Source organism: Physcomitrium patens, chromosome 23 (genome assembly GCF_059467195.1).
Source record: "Physcomitrium patens ecotype Gransden chromosome 23, ASM5946719v1, whole genome shotgun sequence".
Lineage (NCBI taxonomy): Eukaryota > Viridiplantae > Streptophyta > Bryopsida > Funariales > Funariaceae > Physcomitrium > Physcomitrium patens.
In genome coordinates, this window is record NC_143432.1 from 4457354 (window position 1) to 4478000 (window position 20647).

At 28.7% G+C, this 20647-nt stretch overlaps 2 protein-coding genes across 2 annotated transcripts; one reads left to right on the forward strand and one right to left on the reverse strand.

Moving 5' to 3' along the window:
• The first annotated feature begins 6625 nt into the window (after window positions 1-6625).
• Window positions 6626-9063, forward strand: LOC112275715 (cytochrome P450 CYP736A12). Its single transcript, XM_024506317.3, has 4 exons — window positions 6626-7043; window positions 7176-7536; window positions 7645-7996; window positions 8086-9063. The coding sequence occupies exons 1-4, from the start codon at window positions 6773-6775 to the stop codon at window positions 8728-8730; spliced, it is 1629 nt and encodes a 542-aa protein (XP_024362085.1). The 5' UTR covers window positions 6626-6772; the 3' UTR covers window positions 8731-9063.
• Window positions 9064-11936: 2873 nt separating this feature from the next.
• On the reverse strand, window positions 11937-13635 carry LOC112275462 (GTP-binding protein SAR2). The gene is made up of 3 exons (XM_024505792.3): window positions 13165-13635; window positions 12636-12767; window positions 11937-12404 (listed from the first exon to the last, which is right to left on the reverse strand). Exons 1-3 carry the CDS (start codon window positions 13291-13293, stop codon window positions 12087-12089), a joined length of 579 nt encoding a protein of 192 aa, XP_024361560.1. The 5' UTR covers window positions 13294-13635; the 3' UTR covers window positions 11937-12086.
• Window positions 13636-20647: the final 7012 nt, after the last annotated feature.

Sequence of the window (20647 nt, forward strand, 5' to 3'; positions counted from 1 at the left end):
TTAGAATGTATATTAATATAAAATATTAGATATTCTTGTGAATTTTTTAGATAGTAATTAGGTTTAAAGCGCCTTATAGATAATAGTGCCATTCTTAAAATGAATTTATAATTTTTAGAAGTTCTTTATTATGGTTCTTATAATTAATTTTAATTCTTGAAATTTTTCTTGAATAAAAAGCTATTAAGTGAGATTTGTTATTTGCTCCTATTTGTGATAATATTGTATCCAATAAAAATTTGATTTATTTTTTTAATAAAAAAATTCCTTAAAAAAATCAATACAATACAAAACTAGGATTGTAGTAAAATTTATCTTTAAAGTTTTAAATATTGCTTTAGTTTCTTTATTCTATTCTAATCTTTACAAATTGAATATATATGTAGAGCTACAATTTGAAAAAAGTTTTTAATAAAGATTTGATAGTAATTGAAAAATCTCAAAAATATTAGATTTTATTATTATTTTAAAATCTTTCAATTTATAATATTTTAAATTTTTTAAAGATCTATGATAAGACCATCATTTAAAATAATATATCCTAAAAAGTCTACTTGAGTTGTGAGAAATATATAATTTTTCATCTTATCATATAGTCTTATATCTCTAAATTTTTGTAATATACAAAAAATATGAAATTCATGATTTTTTGTGTTCTTAAAATAGTTAAAAATATCAGCTAGATAATAAATAATAATATTATCTAAAAATCTTTAAAAAATATTATTAATTAGATATTGAAAAGCAACTTGTGAATTTTTGAACATAAAAGTCATAATATTATAATCAAAATGCTAATACTTACTTCAAAATATAGTCTTCCATATATCTCATACTTTGATATGTATAAAATTATATGCTCTTTGTGGATCTATTTTTGTATGGGTCTTTGCTCAATTCAATTGATTAAAATGTCTTGATATTAAAAGTGGAAGATACATATTATTAATGGTGATCTTACTGAGTCTTTGATAGTCTATGTATATCTATCATGATTTGTCTTTTTTGTCAAAAATAAGATATAAGCTCCTATAAGAGATTTCAAATAGCATAGAAAATTTTTAGTCCAATTTTCATCAATATATATGCTAAATGTAGCTAATTTATTCTATAATAAGCTATAAATTGGCCAAAATAGTGGTTGAGTTCTTTTTTGAAGATCAATTGAAAAATTGTGAAAATAATACTTTCAAAAAAATACTCACATTCTTCTTTTCAAAAATATCCTAATAATCTTGATATTGGCTTAAAATACTACTTAACATCTTTTTACTATAAAAAATGAATGTATTATAAATAGCAAAAGATGACCCTTCTTTTATAATATCCATGAAAGTTCTTATACTTATAAAGGTCTAGACTAATGACTTTCTACTTATATTACAAAAATCTAGATTATACTATGAAAATTATTAAGCTTACTAAAAATCTTATCTTTTTATAGATTACACTTTTTTAGCCATAATAAACCTAAAAATACTAAATTAAAAGAAGATCTAATAATATTAAATATTATGAAGCTATTATGACTATTAATTATTAGATTTGAAAGAAAAATTGTATAGATAATATCTTCTAAAGATGACAAACGACTATCTATGACTTCTACATATATTGACTTAATTTTCTTGACTAAAGATATTTTCTATTTTTTAATAAAGTATTTGTTTTAAAAATAAGTTGAAGTTTTCAAATTTAATAAAGTAAAAGCTTTGTAATTTTTTAATCTTAAATAAACATCTATTATAAAGCAAAATAAGAAATTTGAAAAAAAAAAATAAGACCTTTATTAGGTATTGTATAAGATTTCAGCTACATGATTCTTATTATAATTGGATTAACTTGTTTATTGACATATTATCTTTTTTGGCAACCATACTTCTCATTTTGTGATTGCATCTATTTTTTAGGCAATATTAAGTAGTGTGCGTAGGTTTTCTATGATACAAGTAAATTTCTTGTAGAAACCTTCAAAATTTTGATCTTGTTTCATTAAACTTCTTTAGCAAAGTGATCTTTATTTTTGTTATAATTCTAATAATAAGACTTCATACATTCAATTATGAGATTGATCTACTTGCTTCTCTTAAGTACAAAATTTCTTGGCATAGATGCTAAACTTCATTATTGACTTCTTTAATAGGCAAAGGAATAATACATCCATGATTGATGTTGAAAATATAAGAAATTTTTACCTTAAGAGTGTTAACAACTTTGTGAAGATTTGTAATAGTTGTAAATTTATTTTCACTTTTGTTGAGTACAACATCCATGATTTTTACATCTATCTCTTCTAAATACAACAAAAAAAGTAAGATACACTTTTCACTTCTAAAACAAAACAAGAGTAATGAAATAACATTCATATCAAACTGCCAAAGATAAAACATACAAAAAATCAAAAGATCAATGTATACTTGTGATATTAGAAAAGAAAAGATAATTACTCTAAGTTATTATAATATTAAACCTAAATGACTATTTCAAAAGATAAAAGAATTAGAAATATTTAAAATAATATTAAAGACAAAAAGGATATTGACAAGAGTAAAGAAAGCTATATCAATGAAGCTTCTAAAAAGCTAATCTATAAGATATTATTTAATATACCTATATATATATATATATATATATATATATATGATACATAGAGCATTATAGTTTTAATAATGCTTTTCTTAGAATGAAAATCAAAAAATTATTGAACAATATTTTGACAAATCAATAATCACTATTACAAATGAATAGAGAATTTTTAAATTTTTGTAAGAATCATTAACTATATATAAATATATATATATATATATATATATATATATTAGCCTTAAATCTTAAAATTAATATATTAAAGTATATAATTTATTCATAATATAAAAATAATTCTAAACCTCTTTAGAAATTTAACTTTGGCTATCCTTGGATTGTACTTCAAATCATAAACATACTTCTAAGCATAATTTTTGGACTAATCTATATATATATATAATATTTTTAGATAGAATAAATAAAAAATTAAAATTATTGTGCTCTATTAAATTAAATGTGATAGGTAGAATTATAATTGCCAATATTATCCTTCTATCATGCTTATAGTTTTTGATTTTAAAATAGATTGACTCTTTATAGAATATATAAAATATAAAAGCACTAGTAAAAAACTTTCTATAGAGAAATATATCTTCTTTAATAAGAACTAAGATAGCATTGTATAAGTTTTTCAAAAGTTGAGAGATGAGTGGCCTTATACTAATTGACCTCAAAAAGCCACCAAAGCCTTCTTTATAAAATAGTTGATAAAGACTTTATAACCTAATTTATTTGTTATAAAATAACAAATTCTATTTCAAAAGTCTAAAGAGCGTGTCTTCCAAATTGAACTTAGGTTCTTCTTTTAAATCACAAGTAGTATGTAGACTCAAAAGTCTAAAATAAGATTAGAAAAGTTTTTAAAAAAATAAATTTTAATATCAAGCATAATCTTTTATTATTACTATATAAAGATAAAAATAGATTTTTATGATATGATCCAAAAAAATCTTATTAATTGACATATTTAATTTTTTGAAATTAAATTTTATTATTTAAATAAAATTTAAATAATTTAAGATCTATTCAAGGAGTGATACCAAACTATATCTATTAAAGAAGTGATACCAAAATATAGTATAGAGGCACCAAACTATTGATGCTTATAGAAGAAAATCCATTGTTATTTCTTCAAGCTTTTAAAGAATTTATTTTTAAAAAGCAAAGTCTATCCACAGAAAAAATTTAGATTGAAATATACTCCTTAGAAATGAATCATTAACCTTTAATTTTTTTTCTTCTATTCTTATTCTCTTATAAAAAGAAGGAAGAAGATAAGTACTTTATTCTACTTTTAAGAATTTTTTATTTTTTTCATATAGATTTACAATGTAAAATTCTATAATATGATGATGCTTTGTTTTCTAACCAAGCAAATTTATAACCTCAAGATAATGGCACTTAAGAAGTTAGATTCCTAAAAATTACAATAACAATGTCATATTAAGTATTGTCTTTTTTGGAAATGTACCAAGCATTTGACTAGGAAAGATAAACTTCTAATTTATAACTAAATAAGAACCTTAAAATCCTAATAAAATTCTCAATAAATCATAAAAATATCTTTAAAATATTTTAGGTATATTCTAATTAAATACTAATAAAATCATAAGTAAATCTTGATTTTTTTGATTAAATCCTAAAGATATCCTCATCAAATCCTATAGTGAGATAAAATCCTAATAAATATTAATTTAAGAATGAATCTTGATTCTAAATTTGAAAGTCTTTCAATCTACTCACTTATAAAAATAATCAATGATAATTTAAATTATAAATTGGAAAAAAAAACAAAAAAAAAAAAAAAAAAAAAAAAAAAAAACTAATCTACTTAAGTATCAATTGTATTCCTTCTCAAACCTTATCAATCTTTTAGCATTCATAGTTCATTTCTTTTATCATTATTTTTCTTTAAGGACTTAGATAAATATTAAAAATTAAGTTAATTATTAGCTTATAAAAGAATAATTTTAATCTAAGTGAAAATTTTATCAAAATTATAGAAATCCTCTTTGATCTTTAAAATCCAATTTTCAAGATTTCAACCTACTTAGATTTTAATAAGCTTTGATCTAGTTGTTTGATTATGCTTAAGTTTACAATACATATTTAAAACAACTATTTTTACAAACCTATATATCTTCATCCATAGATCTATTCTAAAACTTATGAAATTCTTTGAAGTATAAATCATTTTTTGTTTTACAAACACTAAATCCACCTAAAACAGTCCTAACTTTGCAAAGCTTTCACAAAGTTATTATTTACTCAAATCATTCAAAAATTAATGCTTAAAGAAATTCTATCAAATTTTCTTCTTAAATCTACTCTTTTAGTAGCAAAAAGAACCAAAATTGTTGCAGATAAGCAATTTTGTGCCTTGGAATTCGGTTCCTATATTTATTCACAACTAATCTTCTATAGATATTAATCTAAGATTGTTCTTGGTAAATTTTGTTAAAAGATATTTTTTACTTTTACCTAAATATGTCTATATATATATATATATATATATATATATATTTTTTTTTTATCTATATTTTTTCTTATTAATAGCTATATAAGTAAGTAAAAATTCTTTTTACTAAAAAAATAGTATTAATAATAAATATATTATTATCATTATATCTTTAATTTGTGTCTTTTTGAAGTAATTGTTTTGCACAATATGATTTCTATTCAAAGAATTATGTTTGTAAACCATATGGATTCAAAGAAATAACTTTGTCTTTGAATATGAAACATAGAATGACATCTATGTAAGAACCTTGATTTTAAAAGAATTAATAGAATATGGACAAATTATGTAGTCAACTTTAAAGAAGAAAATTTAAAAGCACCTTAATAAAGAGGCTGCCTTTCTTAGAAGTTAGAATAATTCTTGGATAGAAAAACAACTTCTAAATACTAGAAAAAATCAAAAAGTAAAATAAAATTTTAGAATATAATAAAAGGCTTGATTATACACAAAAATATAAATCTTAGTTAATAGTTACTTTACTTAGGATGCTTATTTTGTCTCTTTGATATTGGAACTAATAGCTTAATTCTTATACCATGATATATCCTATAAATACATCAACAATAGCTTATTTTTGTATCAAATATATATATATATATATATATATATATACATATAATAGTACTTCATTTAATGCCCAAGTTTTTAGATCTAAGGTCCTTAATAGAAATAATTTCTAATTCCAAGGTTATTTTTAATTAATGCATCATATATATATCCTAATTATATACATACATACATACATACATACATACATAAATTTAGATCTAAATATTTTTGAATTTTTAAAATGGTCTTTGTAATGGAATTCTAAATGAAGGGTTGAAGATGAACTCTAATAAGGTGTTTTGTGGTTTTCATAGCTTCTAGTCCAAAAGAAGATAGACAACTCCTTTGTATGTTTTGCAATAGCATGTGGCCATAAATCAATTCTTTGATGCAAAAGAACCATTATAGCATATCTATATCAAATGCTAAGATGTTACCATTCATAAAATATGTGAATGTTATTTAATTTGTTTCCAATCTATTATATAAAACAACTTTAATATAATTCAACGAGACAAAAAAATCTTTTGATTGGTCGCTGTCATTCCTCCATCTCTTTTATTCCCTCCTCCATTCCTCCACTACCCAGGTTTTACTGAAATTCTAAATCTCCACGTGCTTCTTTCCTTCGTTAATTCGATACTTTTACATTCAGCGTGACTTGCACGTCAAACACTGCATCCCCACACGCCTTCGCAACAGAACTTCTGTATCAAACTCCACAATCACATCCACAATCACATCATGAGGACTATTTTGGAAATCAAAAAATTTCTAGGCCTTATTTTGATATGTCAAAATTTGTCAGGCCTGTTTGCGATGAATTCCCAAAAAACTTAAATAATTGTCCACGAGAAATAGGTTCATCACACTAAAAGTCAAAGCCGGCACAGAATGACAGCAACGCAATGCCCAAGTACAAGTTGCTCGCGGCTCAAATTCCTTGCTAAGTCTGCCTCGATGCTGGCGAGCATCTGGACAAATTCTTAAATAGCATGGGAGCAAGCACAAGATTCATCTTCGGGACGGAAGGTCGTATTTGATGCTTGTTTTCTACCTGATGAGAGAGCCCAAAGTTGCGTTGGTAGCATTCTCCAACGATATTTGTATCGAACCATGATGGATTCAGCGAGCTACTCCGCACCTTTCGCAGCGTTATGGGACACATTTGGACGTGGCACAGTTGTAGCTGTGCTTGTTGTAGTGGTTGTTGGGGAGCTGCTGCTGTATGCGCGTTTTCAAGCTCAGCGGCGAAGCACTCTTCCTCCTGGGCCTCGACCTTGGCCAATACTGGGGAACTTTTTCGTATTTTCAGATGTCAATCATGCCCATCATGATCTCCGGAGACTTGCTGCCAAGTTCGGACCGCTCATGTATCTTCAATTGGGTGTGTCTATCTATCTACCTAGCAAGTGCAGTTTTGTGTTTCGGTTTCGATTTTAATTTTGGGAGTTTTGGTCTGGTTTTTTAGACAGATAATGACGGATTACTTGTATGAACATTTTGTTTTCTATTGCAGGGTCTGTACCATGCGTGGTGGTGTCTACTGCTGAAGCAGCCAAGGAATTGTTCCGAGGGCACAATGATGAATGTCTCATCTCCCGGCCCAAGATGCTGGGATTAGAAATTCTCTCCGATAACTACCAATTGATGGCATATGCTCCAGCTCCTGGCAAGCTTTGGCACTCTCTACGGAAATTCGGCAGCATGGAGCTATTTTCTTTCAAACGCGTCGCCTTTTATCGATCCTTACGTGAAGAGGAGCTTCGTCACTGGATAAAATTCGTCCTGGAATCGAGGGAAGGGGAAGCCATGAATTTGAAGAGCTGTGTTTTCGAACTGGCGGCTAACATGATGACGCGAATGCTGGTAAACAAAAGGTCATGACTGTAAATTTAGATGAGCCGCCTCAACCCGTGCCAACCTCAGTTCTTTTTGGAATGCCGCGAATACGCCTTGCAAAATAATCCATTGCAATCCTGACGCAGGATGTTTGACATAACGGGAGCAGACACTCAACAGCAGCTTCTGAGGAGCGAATTCGAGAGCTTCATGGAAGAGCATTACAAATGTCTCATGCCCAATGTAATCAGTGATTTCTTGCCTTTCCTTCGCTTTTTCTGTGAGAAGTTGCAGGGATGGCGTGCTTATATTCAGGATCATCAGGAGAAAAGCGTAGAATTTTGGACAAGGATTATAGAGGTGGAGAAGCACAGGCAACGAGCCGCAGAAAGACAAAATGATGGCAGCTATGTCCCGGACTTGGTAGACTTCATGTCCACGGCTCCTCTTGATGACGGCAAAGTCTTGTCGGACAGGAATATCACATTGCAAATCTTGGTAAGCAGGTCTCTTCAATACATCCTTATCACCATCTCTTGCATTCACATCTCACCATGCATTCACAAAAACTCACCTGGACGGTGCAGGACTTCTTTCTTGGTGGAACAGATACGACTCCTTTAACTTTAGAGTGGGCTATGGCTGAGCTGGTGACTCACCCGAATTTTATGAAGCGAGCTCAAGAGGAACTTGACCGCGTGGTAGGCTTGGAGCGACTGGTCGAAGAAACCGACTTTCCTAACCTGCCCTTCCTCCAGGCGATCGTGAAAGAAACCTATCGCCTCCACCCCGTCGGACCACTGGGAGGACCGCGAGAGTCAACAGAACCTGTTGAGGCTCTCGGATACAAAATCCCAGCGAAGACGAGGGTCATCCTGAACATTTTCGCCATCCACCGCGACCCCGCCGTGTACGAACGCCCGGACGAGTTCGACCCAACCCGGTTTCTCGACCGCCACCGCAACGTGAATCCGTTGGCGGCGTTTGACTCATACGAGCTGATGCCATTCGGCGTCGGCCGGCGAATGTGTCCCGCTTTCAATCTGGGCAACACGACGGTGCACCTGATACTCGCGAACTTGATACACAACTTCGACTGGGCTCTGGCCGACGGCCAGAACATCGACACCTTTGACATGACGGAGCGTCTCCACGGCGTCACGTTCAGCTTGAAGTATGCCCTAAGTTTGATTCCGACGGCGCGAAGTGGCATTCTCGCAAGAGCGCTGTGAGAACACGGTGACAAAGTGTTACAAAAGTGGCATTCATTCGATGTTGTAAACACGAATGAGCCAGAACAAGTGGAGAGCGACACTTCGTGAAACTTTGATTCTATGCTGGACAAATCGAACCGAAGTTTCATGAATCCACCGCATTATGGAACAATGGAGTCACGCGTCGACAAGATTGCGAGCATGCGAGATATGATATCTGGTGTTGACTCGATGCAGTTGGGGACTGATTGGCGCAGCATTACACTTAAATTATACTCTCTTGCTGTGTACCATCGACCTTAGTCGATTGAAGAACATTAAACGTTTCAAATACATATGTTACAGATATTATCACCGTGTCGGACTCATTGTTGAATGCTACTGTTCTGTGCTATAACATGGAACTGGTGCATTAGATGTTGTACCAGAGATCATCTTTATCTGTTCTTTACTAAGATCCCATGCTCTCTGGATTTCATTATCACTAACTCTACCACCAGTGATAAGATGGTGATATTATGTCGGACAAAACAAGGGATGTGACTTAGGAGAATGTATCATGTGTGAATCAAACTCATGACTTGCAAATATGTAGTAAGTCTTGCGTCATTTGGTTGCACATCGAGTAATTCTGTTCACATTATTATTGTTATTATCATAACTGCTGTTGTTTATCTCTCGTTTTTCAAAGTAACAATGCTTGTATTGTTGGGCATATAAACATCCAAGGGAATATAATGCTTCACTTTAATAAATCGTATTTTAATTTCTCCAGTTGATTCTGTATTGATATCATTGCATATCTATTCACTTTGTAAAGCACCACCTTTTCAATTTTAATCATTCATTTCAAAGTTGTATGTACACATGTGTGTGTATGTATCTATGTAAGAAATGACATTTTAGAATTAGGAGACAAGGGGAGAATATTAATTTTTAATTTTTTTGATTGGTTGAAATCAAGAAGCATGTTTAAGTTGGTTTTATATTTAGAAAAATAAATCCAAAGGTACTAAGAGGAAAAAATGAGGTAGAATGAACTCTTTTCCTACATGAACTGAGTAGCATTATTTTTCAAAATTTCCGTTGAGTTTGTCTTAGAGAATTGGTTTTAAGAAAAGAAAACCAAGAAGCCATGTCAAAAAATACTTAAAATAATCATTAAAAATAGAAAACATATTATTTATACATCTCATAATTTTTTGAATTAAGATATGAGTTGACATATTTAAACTTGTTATAATAGACTCATATAGTCTATTTAATAGCCTCTTTTTAACTTATAATGGATCTAAACCAAAAAGCTTCAAAAGAAAGACTTTTCTTTATTAATCAAGGAACCTTGGTAAAGCTTTTGAATTGAGGACTTTTAAAGTATGCTTCTAGGTGTAAAGTGTCTCTAAGCACACAATAATTCCATAAAAAAATACATAGGTTTTATAAAAAAAAAATTAAAATAGAAGTAATATATATATATATATATATATATATAAAATAATTCTTTGCAAAAATATATGACCAAACAAAAATTATATAAGTAACTATGATTTAGTTTTTTCTATGTTGTATTAAAGTACATATCTTTTTGGTAGGATTTTAAGATATATTATTTCTATTTATTTTTATTTATACTTTCATTTTTATAGATAAATTTAATGTACTCTAGAGACTCACATTGAGATAGAAGCACATACAATTTGTCACAAATATTAAAGTTGGATTTGATTTAACTTAGAATGAATTTAAACATCATCTATAAATTTCGATTTTGTATTAAGTTCTAACATTAGGATTTAATTGAAATATATATATATATATGTGTGTGTGTCTGTCTCTGAGTGTGTGTATGTATGTTGTGGTCACAACATAAAGAAAAAGAAGGACAAGAAACAAAAAGAGAAACAAAGGTGATAAATAGAGAGTTGAATCATATATTCAAAGAATAAGAGTCTTAAATAAGTGAGAAGTTCTAGTATAGATGATATTAAATTTCATTCTAAGTTAAAACAAAGAATTTTTTAAGAGTGTTAAAAATATTATTAGAGATCTAAGTCTCTCACTCTAAAAGAATAATTGGTAACAATATTTAAATTAAATATCAAATATTCTTTAATTTAGATTAGTTGATTAATACTTCATATTTAGTTTTATTGGAAGTCCAAAAATACTAATTTTAATAATTATTGTGTAGTGATTTGTTGGTCTATTAAAGGAAAATAAATAAAAACTGGAGTTTTTTTTTTCCTAAATAGATAAAATTTTCTCTTAAATCTCTTTTGATTGCACATAATCAACATAGAAAATTCAATTTTCTATTAGTTTGTTTTAAAATTTTAACACAAGTCCCTCCAAAGGCAAACTACCTAGTTGCAAAGGCCTTCAGCTTTGATCACATAATGATACATTGTTTCCAGAAAAAGATGGGTTGAAAAATCAGTCTTAAATAATACAAGAAGTGCATCAAAGTCTCCATATTTTAAATTATGTACAAAGTTTTCTTAGGAATCACAAAGAAATGAAGTCTTCTCTTTCTTATTCAACACACACAGTGGTTGAGTTGCACACCCGGGAATGGGAGTGGTTCCAATGGTGCCATGAGAACAAGAACAAGCTGGACTGTGCCAGCTAATCCCAGTCAATACTTCCAAACGGGCTTACATGGAAGCTTTCTTCCGTTGCTCTCCACAACTCGTGCTCGACGCTGAGGATAGACTCCGCGAATATGGAACTGTCTTGCGGTGCAAGAGAATCCGTGGGTCGAATCTTGCATTGTGGTTTTCTTTACCTGATTGCTGTGCATGAAGATTCTGAGGGGACCAGTTCAAGTGAGCTTGTGATTCTCAACCTTTTATAGCTCTTAAGAATAGAAACTAGAAGAAATCGAATCTGAAGCATTAGTGTTGACACAAGCAATGCCAAACAGCACGACTGGTATCAAACAGCAAACGCATGCCAGTTGGATTCCTGAAGCTACTGTAATTCCACAGATGAGCGAAAGGCCGGAAGAGCGAGGAATCATGCGGAATTGAGTTGCTTCGTCAACCTCAATTTGCATCACCCAGAAGCATGGACTCGTCGGAAGAATTAAAAGTAGGATGTGTAGTCGTGTAGATTTTGCAAAAACGTTCATTTTTTGCATAAAAAAGCCTGCGCTGCGATTGATATCTGCCTGCATGATACAACTTCAACTCGGGCTTAAGATCAAACAATCTGGGGGAACAATATTTGGAAGATACACTTTACTTCATAATTCGGAAGGTCAAAAACTGTCTAGAAAACCAAAACGTTCCCGATTACATGCACATCCAGCAAAACTCTGATCGTTATCGTCGCTCTTAAACACCGAGCTAAGTTCCTCTTTCACAGGAAAACAATCACTTGATGTACTGGGTCATCCACTTGAAACCTTCACCGTACCCCATTTTGCGCACAATACTGCACATGAAAACCTCAATGGGCCGAATGTTGCTATCTCCCAGGTTCACCGTTCCTTTACCAGTGGTCATGGTCAACCCAAGTGTGAACCGCAACTCGTCTTCAGAAGAAGCGTACGGGATATCAATCTTGTTTCCCAGGACGAGCACAGGAACTTGGGACAGAGAATCGTCGGAGAGAAGAGAATCGAGCTCTTTCTTTGACTCAGCAAATCTCTCCCTGTCTACTGCGTCGACGAGATACACTATAGCATCCACCTGCACAAGTATGATAGATTTACAGTCTTAAAATTCCACTCTGACAGACCACAAACCATACAATCACAGCACATCTGTAACGAATCCTGATCTGAAAATCTGTTAAACAAAGAATTAAGTCTAGGGCTAGAGGCGCAAAAACTATGGTTTTGAAAGGAAGGACGTGGCTTAATATCACGGCTAAAGATCGCTAGCAGCAGAGACAGGGATGGTAGGGATGGGATAGGGAACCTTAGCATAGTAGTCCCTCCACACGCGTCGAGCGATTGTGTGGCCACCCAGATCGAATGCTTTGAACTTCACTCTGTTGATACTCAACTCCTCTGACGTTGGATACTGCGTTGGTTGATGTTGCCCCAGTTTCTGTATACAAAAACCTAATATGAGCCACCCGGCACAGTGGATAGTAGAAAAACTAAAAGTTGCAGCAGCAGCATCAACTCCATATCATCCCCGAGACCTAATTTAACCACGTGATACACTCCAGTCGATAGGCTGATGGAAGTCGTAATCTCTTGCAGAGGAAGAGTGAAGGTGCATCAAACATTAAGCGATGTCGGGAAAACAAGTCACTTGCAAACTACTCAGACGCTACTTGAATGACCTCCCATTAGAACAGCTTGCGCAAATCAGAACCTACGCAAACAACACGTCGCTAGCAACGGATACGTTATCGATTCTAGAGGCGAAAATTTGGTACGCTATCAACCGCGAATTGAAATTGACCAAGCAGGAATCAAAACAGAAAAGAGAGTCTAACCTCATCCTTGAGCATGTGCAGAAGAGTAGTCTTGCCAGCATTGTCGAGACCCAGAAACAGGATTTTGGCCTCCTTCTGCCACAGCCCTATGCTCGCAAGAAAGCCGTAAAACCAATCTACAAGAAACATGGTACCAGCCTTGGTATCTACGGACCCGCCCCAATTTTCCACGACGCCGAGCACCCACCACCCGTTGGCCTAAACCCTCACTGCTTCGACGATCTTCGATGCAAACCCAAACAAACAATCCCAAACTGCTGAAACGCAAAACCCCACCCCACTTCAAAAAAACCAAATTACCCTCCAAAACTTGCAAAATCTTTCCCGAGTCTGCTGCTTCAAACTGCCCACCTTAAGCCACCAGCATCCAATTTTCTACAACGCCATTTTCCTAGACTAATCAACAAGCTCCGCACACACGCGGACAGATCCAGCAAAGCTTGCACGAGAGCTCTCGTGAATGTGTCGGGGGCTGACAATTTAGCAGTAGATCCGATCAAAATTGGTCTCTTGTCCATTTTTCAAAATTGCTGACCAGTCGGAGACCCAATGATTCGGCGAAACTCGGGGCTGTGTGGCCGGCAGTGGTTGGCGCGACCTGCTCTCTTGCTGACATGGCGTGGTCTCAGTGGTTGGGTGACAAAGCTGGAGTCCAGGTCAGCGATGGCACTGCTTTTTACTTTATGGGAATTCGTTCTTTTCCTTTGGCTTAAAGTAAAAGGTTTCGTGCAACGGGGTCGTATTCTGAACCTTAATGAAAAATGTGGTACAATGATTCTATTATGAAAGGCCTTGGGTGTGAAACATATTTGCACATAGTAGGTTTTTTTTGGATGATAGTTTCAGAATTTTTTCAATAATTTTTTTCGTACCAAATGCTTAACAAAAACATAAAAATGCCTAAATTTTCTGTATATGATTGCCTGGTTTTGTTCTATTGAATTGTTTGTCTTATTTTATTTTTGCAAATAAATAATATAAAATTAAATTAAACACCAAAATAAAATAGAAAGTAAATAGTGGTTCACTTTTATAAAAAAATATGGATTTATTCATTTATTTATTTATTTATTTATATATTTATTTTCATTAAAGTCAATACTTTCAAACCATATAACAAAGACAAATATGGATTTTAGTTGTAAAGAAAAACATGGCACAAAATATTAGTTAGGTATCATTAACTCAAATTATTATGAGACATATGTATCTACAATAAGATTTATTTTTCTAATACATATCCATAAATATATATATATATATATATATATATATAGCCAAACAATTTATCTTTTAGATTTCAAAATCTAAATTCTGTAAGTAAGCAATGAATAGATATTGCAAAGAGAAAAGAGACCTCAAAATAAATCGATCATTTTTTTTTTGACTTGAATCAATTAAAGTTGTGCATACATTTTATATGTATTTTTTATAATTTCTCTACAAAGTATTTATAAGAATATATAGTTTAACAAAAAAAACTAAAGAAGTATGTTATATATTTTTTAATATAATAAATATAAAAATTGGATTATTCTTAAATAATATATCAACTAAAATTAATTACATATTGATCTTGACTTCTATTACTATTCTAATAAAAAGATTACATATTTTAAATTCAAAACTTGAATACTTTCTATTAACAAAGATAACCAATAATTTATAAAGTTAAAATTTAAAATGGATTATATAAAAAAAATAATATATAAAAAATTATTTTTAAATTTATGAAATTCAAGTTAAGATGTAATAATATGAATATGGCTAATTATAACAAACTATTTTATATAACACTACATACAAATAATTATTTTAGCTATATGTATGTATAGATATATATATATATATATATATATAGACTCATATACATAAATTATTATATAAATTAAAAACATATAAAAAATATTATTATTTATATTTAGTAGATATTAAAATATATTAATATTAAAATTTATAAAAATAATTTATTAATATCTAAAAGTTTGCATAATCAATAATGGTACTTTTTGGTTTTGATGAAATAGATTATACAATTTATATAAAAATAGATCTACAAAGAGTATATAATCTAGTACGCATTAAAGAAAGAGATGAATGGAAAACTACATTTCAAACTAAGTATGAGCTTTTTGAATATAATGTCATGACTTTAAGACTCATGAATGTGTCAGTTGCTTTTTAACATCTAATAAATGATGTCTTTTGCAAGTTTCTCAATTATTTTTCATCAATTATTTAAATAATATCTTGATCTACTCTAAGACCACAAAAAAACATGAAGTTCATGATTTTGTAGTGTATTACAAAAACTAAGAAATGCAAAATTATACGCCAAGATAATATATATATATATATATATATATATATATATATATCACATTATTTTAGTTGATTTCGTGTAATATATTATTTCCAACAAAGGATTAATAATGGATCTTAAAAAGGTCTACACTATCATAGATTAAAAGGTCCTAAAAAACAATCAGAGATGTGCAATGTTTTTGAAATTTGCTAATTATTATTGAAACTTTATCAAGAACTTTTTTTAAGTTGTGGCTCCTCTTACACATGTGATATGTAAAGACAAATTTAAATGGAATAAAGAAATTGAAATATCTTTTTAACCTTGAAGAAAATATTTATTTTTGTACCAATTTTTTATTGCGTTGATTTTTCAAAGTCATTTTTCATAGGAAAAAAATACATCAAACTTTTCTATAGATATTTTCTCACAAATGAAAGTAAATGATAGCTTAATTTAGAAGTTTTTTATTCTAGAATATTTTCAACAGCTTAGATTAACTATGAGATTCATGATAAAGAACTTCTTACAAATATGGATTCATTTCAAGAATGGCATCACTATCTAGAAGGTGCTTTTAATTTAGTCGCTATATATATATATAGATTACAAGAACCTTCACTACTTCATGTCAATACATGTTTTGAATCATTATCAAGTTTATTAGAACATGTCTTTATCAAGATTTGATTTCAATATTACTTATCAATTCAAAAAAAAACAAAGTTTATTAGATACTCTTTCTAAATATTTTTAATTTGCAAAAAAAAAAAAAAAAAGAAAAAAAAAAATACAGCTTTTGATCAATAAAGAATGATTCTCTTGAAGCTATAGCATTTTTATCTTTAAGCAATAAAATCAACATTGAGTATTGATTCAATCTTTATCAAGCAAATTCAATTAAGTATGTTCTTTAATCCTCTTATTTATGATATCAAGGATAATTCTTCTAAGTCTCATAATATATCTAAGTTTGAATTCAAAAATAATCCACTTTATTTCAAGGAACAATTATATATTCCAGATATTGAAACATAATTATATGTTCTTCAAGTTCGTCATGACTTTCCAACAATTGGAAATTTTAAATATAATAAGTTTTTAGAGCTAATATCTAGAGATTTTTTATGGCCTAAAATGTGAAAGGTAATTAAAGACTTTGTACAATCATGTGATATTTATTCAAGCTTAAAAATTCCTCGTTATTGATCTTATGGACTATACTAGCTATTACCTATTCTAGAACAATCATAGTCTTTTATTTATATGGATTTTATTACAAATCTTTTAGTCTTAGATTGGTATGATTCTATATTTATAATAGTAGGTTATTTTATCAAGATAGAACATTTTGTATCATATACAAAATCTATTACATATGAAAAAATATCTAAGCTTTTTTTTGACAACATTTATTGTAATCATGGATTGCTCAAAGATATTATATTAGATAGGAAGACTCAATTTGTATTAAGATTTTGAAGAATCTTTTTTAAAATTCTAAAGATGGATATAAAGCTTTCTTTGGCTTTTCATCCTCAAATTGATGGATCAACAAAATGGATGAATCAAGTTTTGAAGGAATAATTGAAGTGCACCATCAACTATCATGAAGATGATTGAACAATTTTTTTGCTATTGGCAAAGTTTGCATATAATAATTTGGTACATTCTTCTATTCAACAAATACCTTTGTTTATCAATTATGATTATCATCTATAACTTGATATTTTTGACTTTTTTAAAATTGATAATCCTAAAACAAAAGATTTTATAAATTATTTTTCAAAGCTACATGCAATAATAAAAGCATAATTAAAGGAAGTTCAAAAATGAAAAAAGATCAATGTAAATGCCTATCACAAGGAAAAACCATGATTCAATGTAGATAATAAGATATGGTTATTTTGTTATAATATTAAGACTATTTTTTCTTATGACAAGTTGAACTATCATAGGCTTGGACTTTTTTTCATTTGTGAACAAGTCAATCTTATTGCTTATTGATTACATCTATCAAAGTCTATAAAAATCTATTCCATATTTCATGAGTTTTTTTTTAAGCTATATGAAACATAAAATATCTTGAAAAAAAGACAAATGCCACCTTCTTCTATAAAAGTGGATAATAATTAAGAGCTCAAAATAGAAGAAGTTTTTTATTCAAAGCAATGTCAAAATAAATTAAAATTTCTTATTCATTGGCATGGATATGGTATCGAATAAATGCACATGAAAGCCAACAAAAAATCTTATAAATATAACAAAGAAGATTGAAGCTTTTCATCAACAATATCCATCAAAACCAAGATAAAGATTAGTAAATTTTTTTTATAAAAGAAATAAGATCCAAAAAAAATAATATTCTATCTTCTACTATTGTTTGGTACTTTTATGTATTTGTGATATTATAGAGATGGAGAATCAATAACCAACACATTTAACTCAAGAGCTATCACTGATTGACTTTTTTGATAAGACATTATGATTGTCACAATCGTTAAGACAAATACAATTTGCCACATCTTAGATTTTGTCAACATATGTTGACCACTCTTTGTGGAATTCATCTTTAGAAGGGAGGACAATGTCACGGATATATATATCTATTATGATATTTAACTATATGATTAAATAGAAGTAGATAAAATTAGATTTATTTCATAATATTTTTTAAAGTAGCTTCTTAGAAGCTTTATAAATGCTACTTTGATTTTACACGTATTTGTAGTTGATTGATAGGTTAAAAATTTGGTTAAAAAATCAACCACATATTGGTGGCTTATAAAACAAGCTAACTATATATATATATATATATATATATATATATAAACTTGCTTTGTAAGTTAAGATGCATGTCTTTTAAAGTCAACACATTTTAGAGATTTTATAGGACATTGCCATATAGCTCCTAGTTAAGAGTATATATAGAGGCAAGAGTGAAGCCTTCTTTACTCTTGTCAATGCTTTTTTAGTTCTTCATCTTATTTCAAGACTTTCTAGTTTTCTAATCTTTTGCAATAGCTATTCTAGTTTAATAACATATCATCTCAAGTAATTTTGTAGGCTTTTTGAGTGACATAAGCGTATATTGAGGTTTTTTTTCTTTGAGTTTCATATTCTTGACAAATATTTTTGAAACTTTTAATGAAAGATTGGATGGCTTCAATATTATTATCTTTTATTGGTCCAAAATAATATTATTCACTTGTAAAGGCATGTAGAATTGTTATAAAAGAAAACATTTAGTTACTCTTAAAGTATTTGTTTATATAAATAATTATTTTTATATATTTTAAATATCTATATTTATATTTTTTATTGATTTTAAACATATATCTTTATAAAAAAAATTAAGATTTTTATAGTCTATAATAATTATAATGATATGTTGTATAATTCTAAAAATTGATGTTATTTTTTAAATACATTAATAACAATGACAAATTCTTTGTTGTTAATTTTGTAGTTAATTGTTATTGTAAAGACATTTTTAGATTTAAAAAAATGAGATAAAATTATCTATCTTCTATGTATCAAAAAAATAAGCTTAGTATTTAATCTAATCTATTATGCTTCTAAATAAAATAATATTTTTATTATAAATGAATAAAGATTATATTTGATACAAAGAATTATTTAAAAACAAAAATTATTTTTTAGACTTTCTAGTTCAAATAATTAATTCTTTTATAAGAAGCTGAATTAATAAGTTATCTATTTCAGAACTATCTTCAATAAAGATTTAGTAAAATTTTAAAAAAACAAAAAAGTAATATATATCTTGTATTGATATTAGAATTTTCTACTCAAGATAGTTGTTATTTACTTCTTATTCATAGAAATTCTATCTCTAAAATAAAATGGTCAAAAATTTCTACAACTAGCTAATAAAAGATGAATTTTTAAAATTTGGAATAAATACTATTTTTTAATTTCTCTAAAACTAATTATAAATGAAATTCATAATTTTTTAAATCATTTTTTAAAAATGTCAATATGCTATCTAAAAATGACCACAAAATCATTTAATTATTCATTGAATATATCATTATCATGTATTGAAAAATAAAAATATTTTTGATAAAAGAAAAAATAGTAGTATTATATATAAATGGCTACACATAATTTGAAATTTATCTTTTTTCATTCTTTTTTTAATTGAAAATAACATTGTAAGCTCAATGTAGGCTAATATTAAAATATGCAAGTTATTTAGCTTGTTTTTAAGGTCTCAAAAATAATATCAAGAGATACCAATTCTTTGTGGAAATCTTATTAAGGCTAAAACAATCTACACATGCATAGAAATCACCTTATAAAAAAGCATGAAACAAAAGATTTGAAGTATATTATAAAACTTTTAGTCAAATTTTTATTGTTATACTCTTGCAAATCTGAAAATTTTATTTTTAATATATTATAAATTAGTCCATATGCATGCTGATCTCCTTCATGTAATTCAATTGCACAATCATAGAGTTAGTGTTTTCATAACTTTTCAATTTTTTCTTTTTAAATCAAATCTTGAAATATTAATATTAAAGAAAAATATCTTATATAATGGATTTCTTTAATGAATTCGTTAGTGTTATAAAATTTTAACCAAGAAAGGTCAAAGACTACTAGATTTAAAGAATATCTAATGATGTTGAAGGTAATATCTAATATTTGATTTCTTTACACTACTTTTGAGAACTTTACCTCTTCAATATCTTTTCTAAATATATATATATATATATATATATATATATTTTCCATAATTTCTATTAAAGTTCATCATATCTTCTTTGAGAGTATTGAATTATTTTATTTTACAGTCCAAAGTTTCTATCTATAAAATATATTAAAGCTATGGTATCTAAATTTACAACTAAAAGTTTTGATAGTTAAAGAAAATTTAAAACAAGAAGTAGCATTTTGTAGTAGCATGAGACTTATGTTTGATAGTTATGGTCTAGATTTGTTTATTTACAAGATTTGTAATTCAACTAAATAACCTCATTTTTGGTTTTATGATTTTATAATTGTGTTTTGGATCTTGAATCTATATACTTTTATATAAAAATCTTATATTTTATTACTTGTTATTTCAGAATTAAAATACAAGTTCTTACAATACTTTATATTTTATTATATATATATATATATATATATATATAAATTCTTTAATTTGTA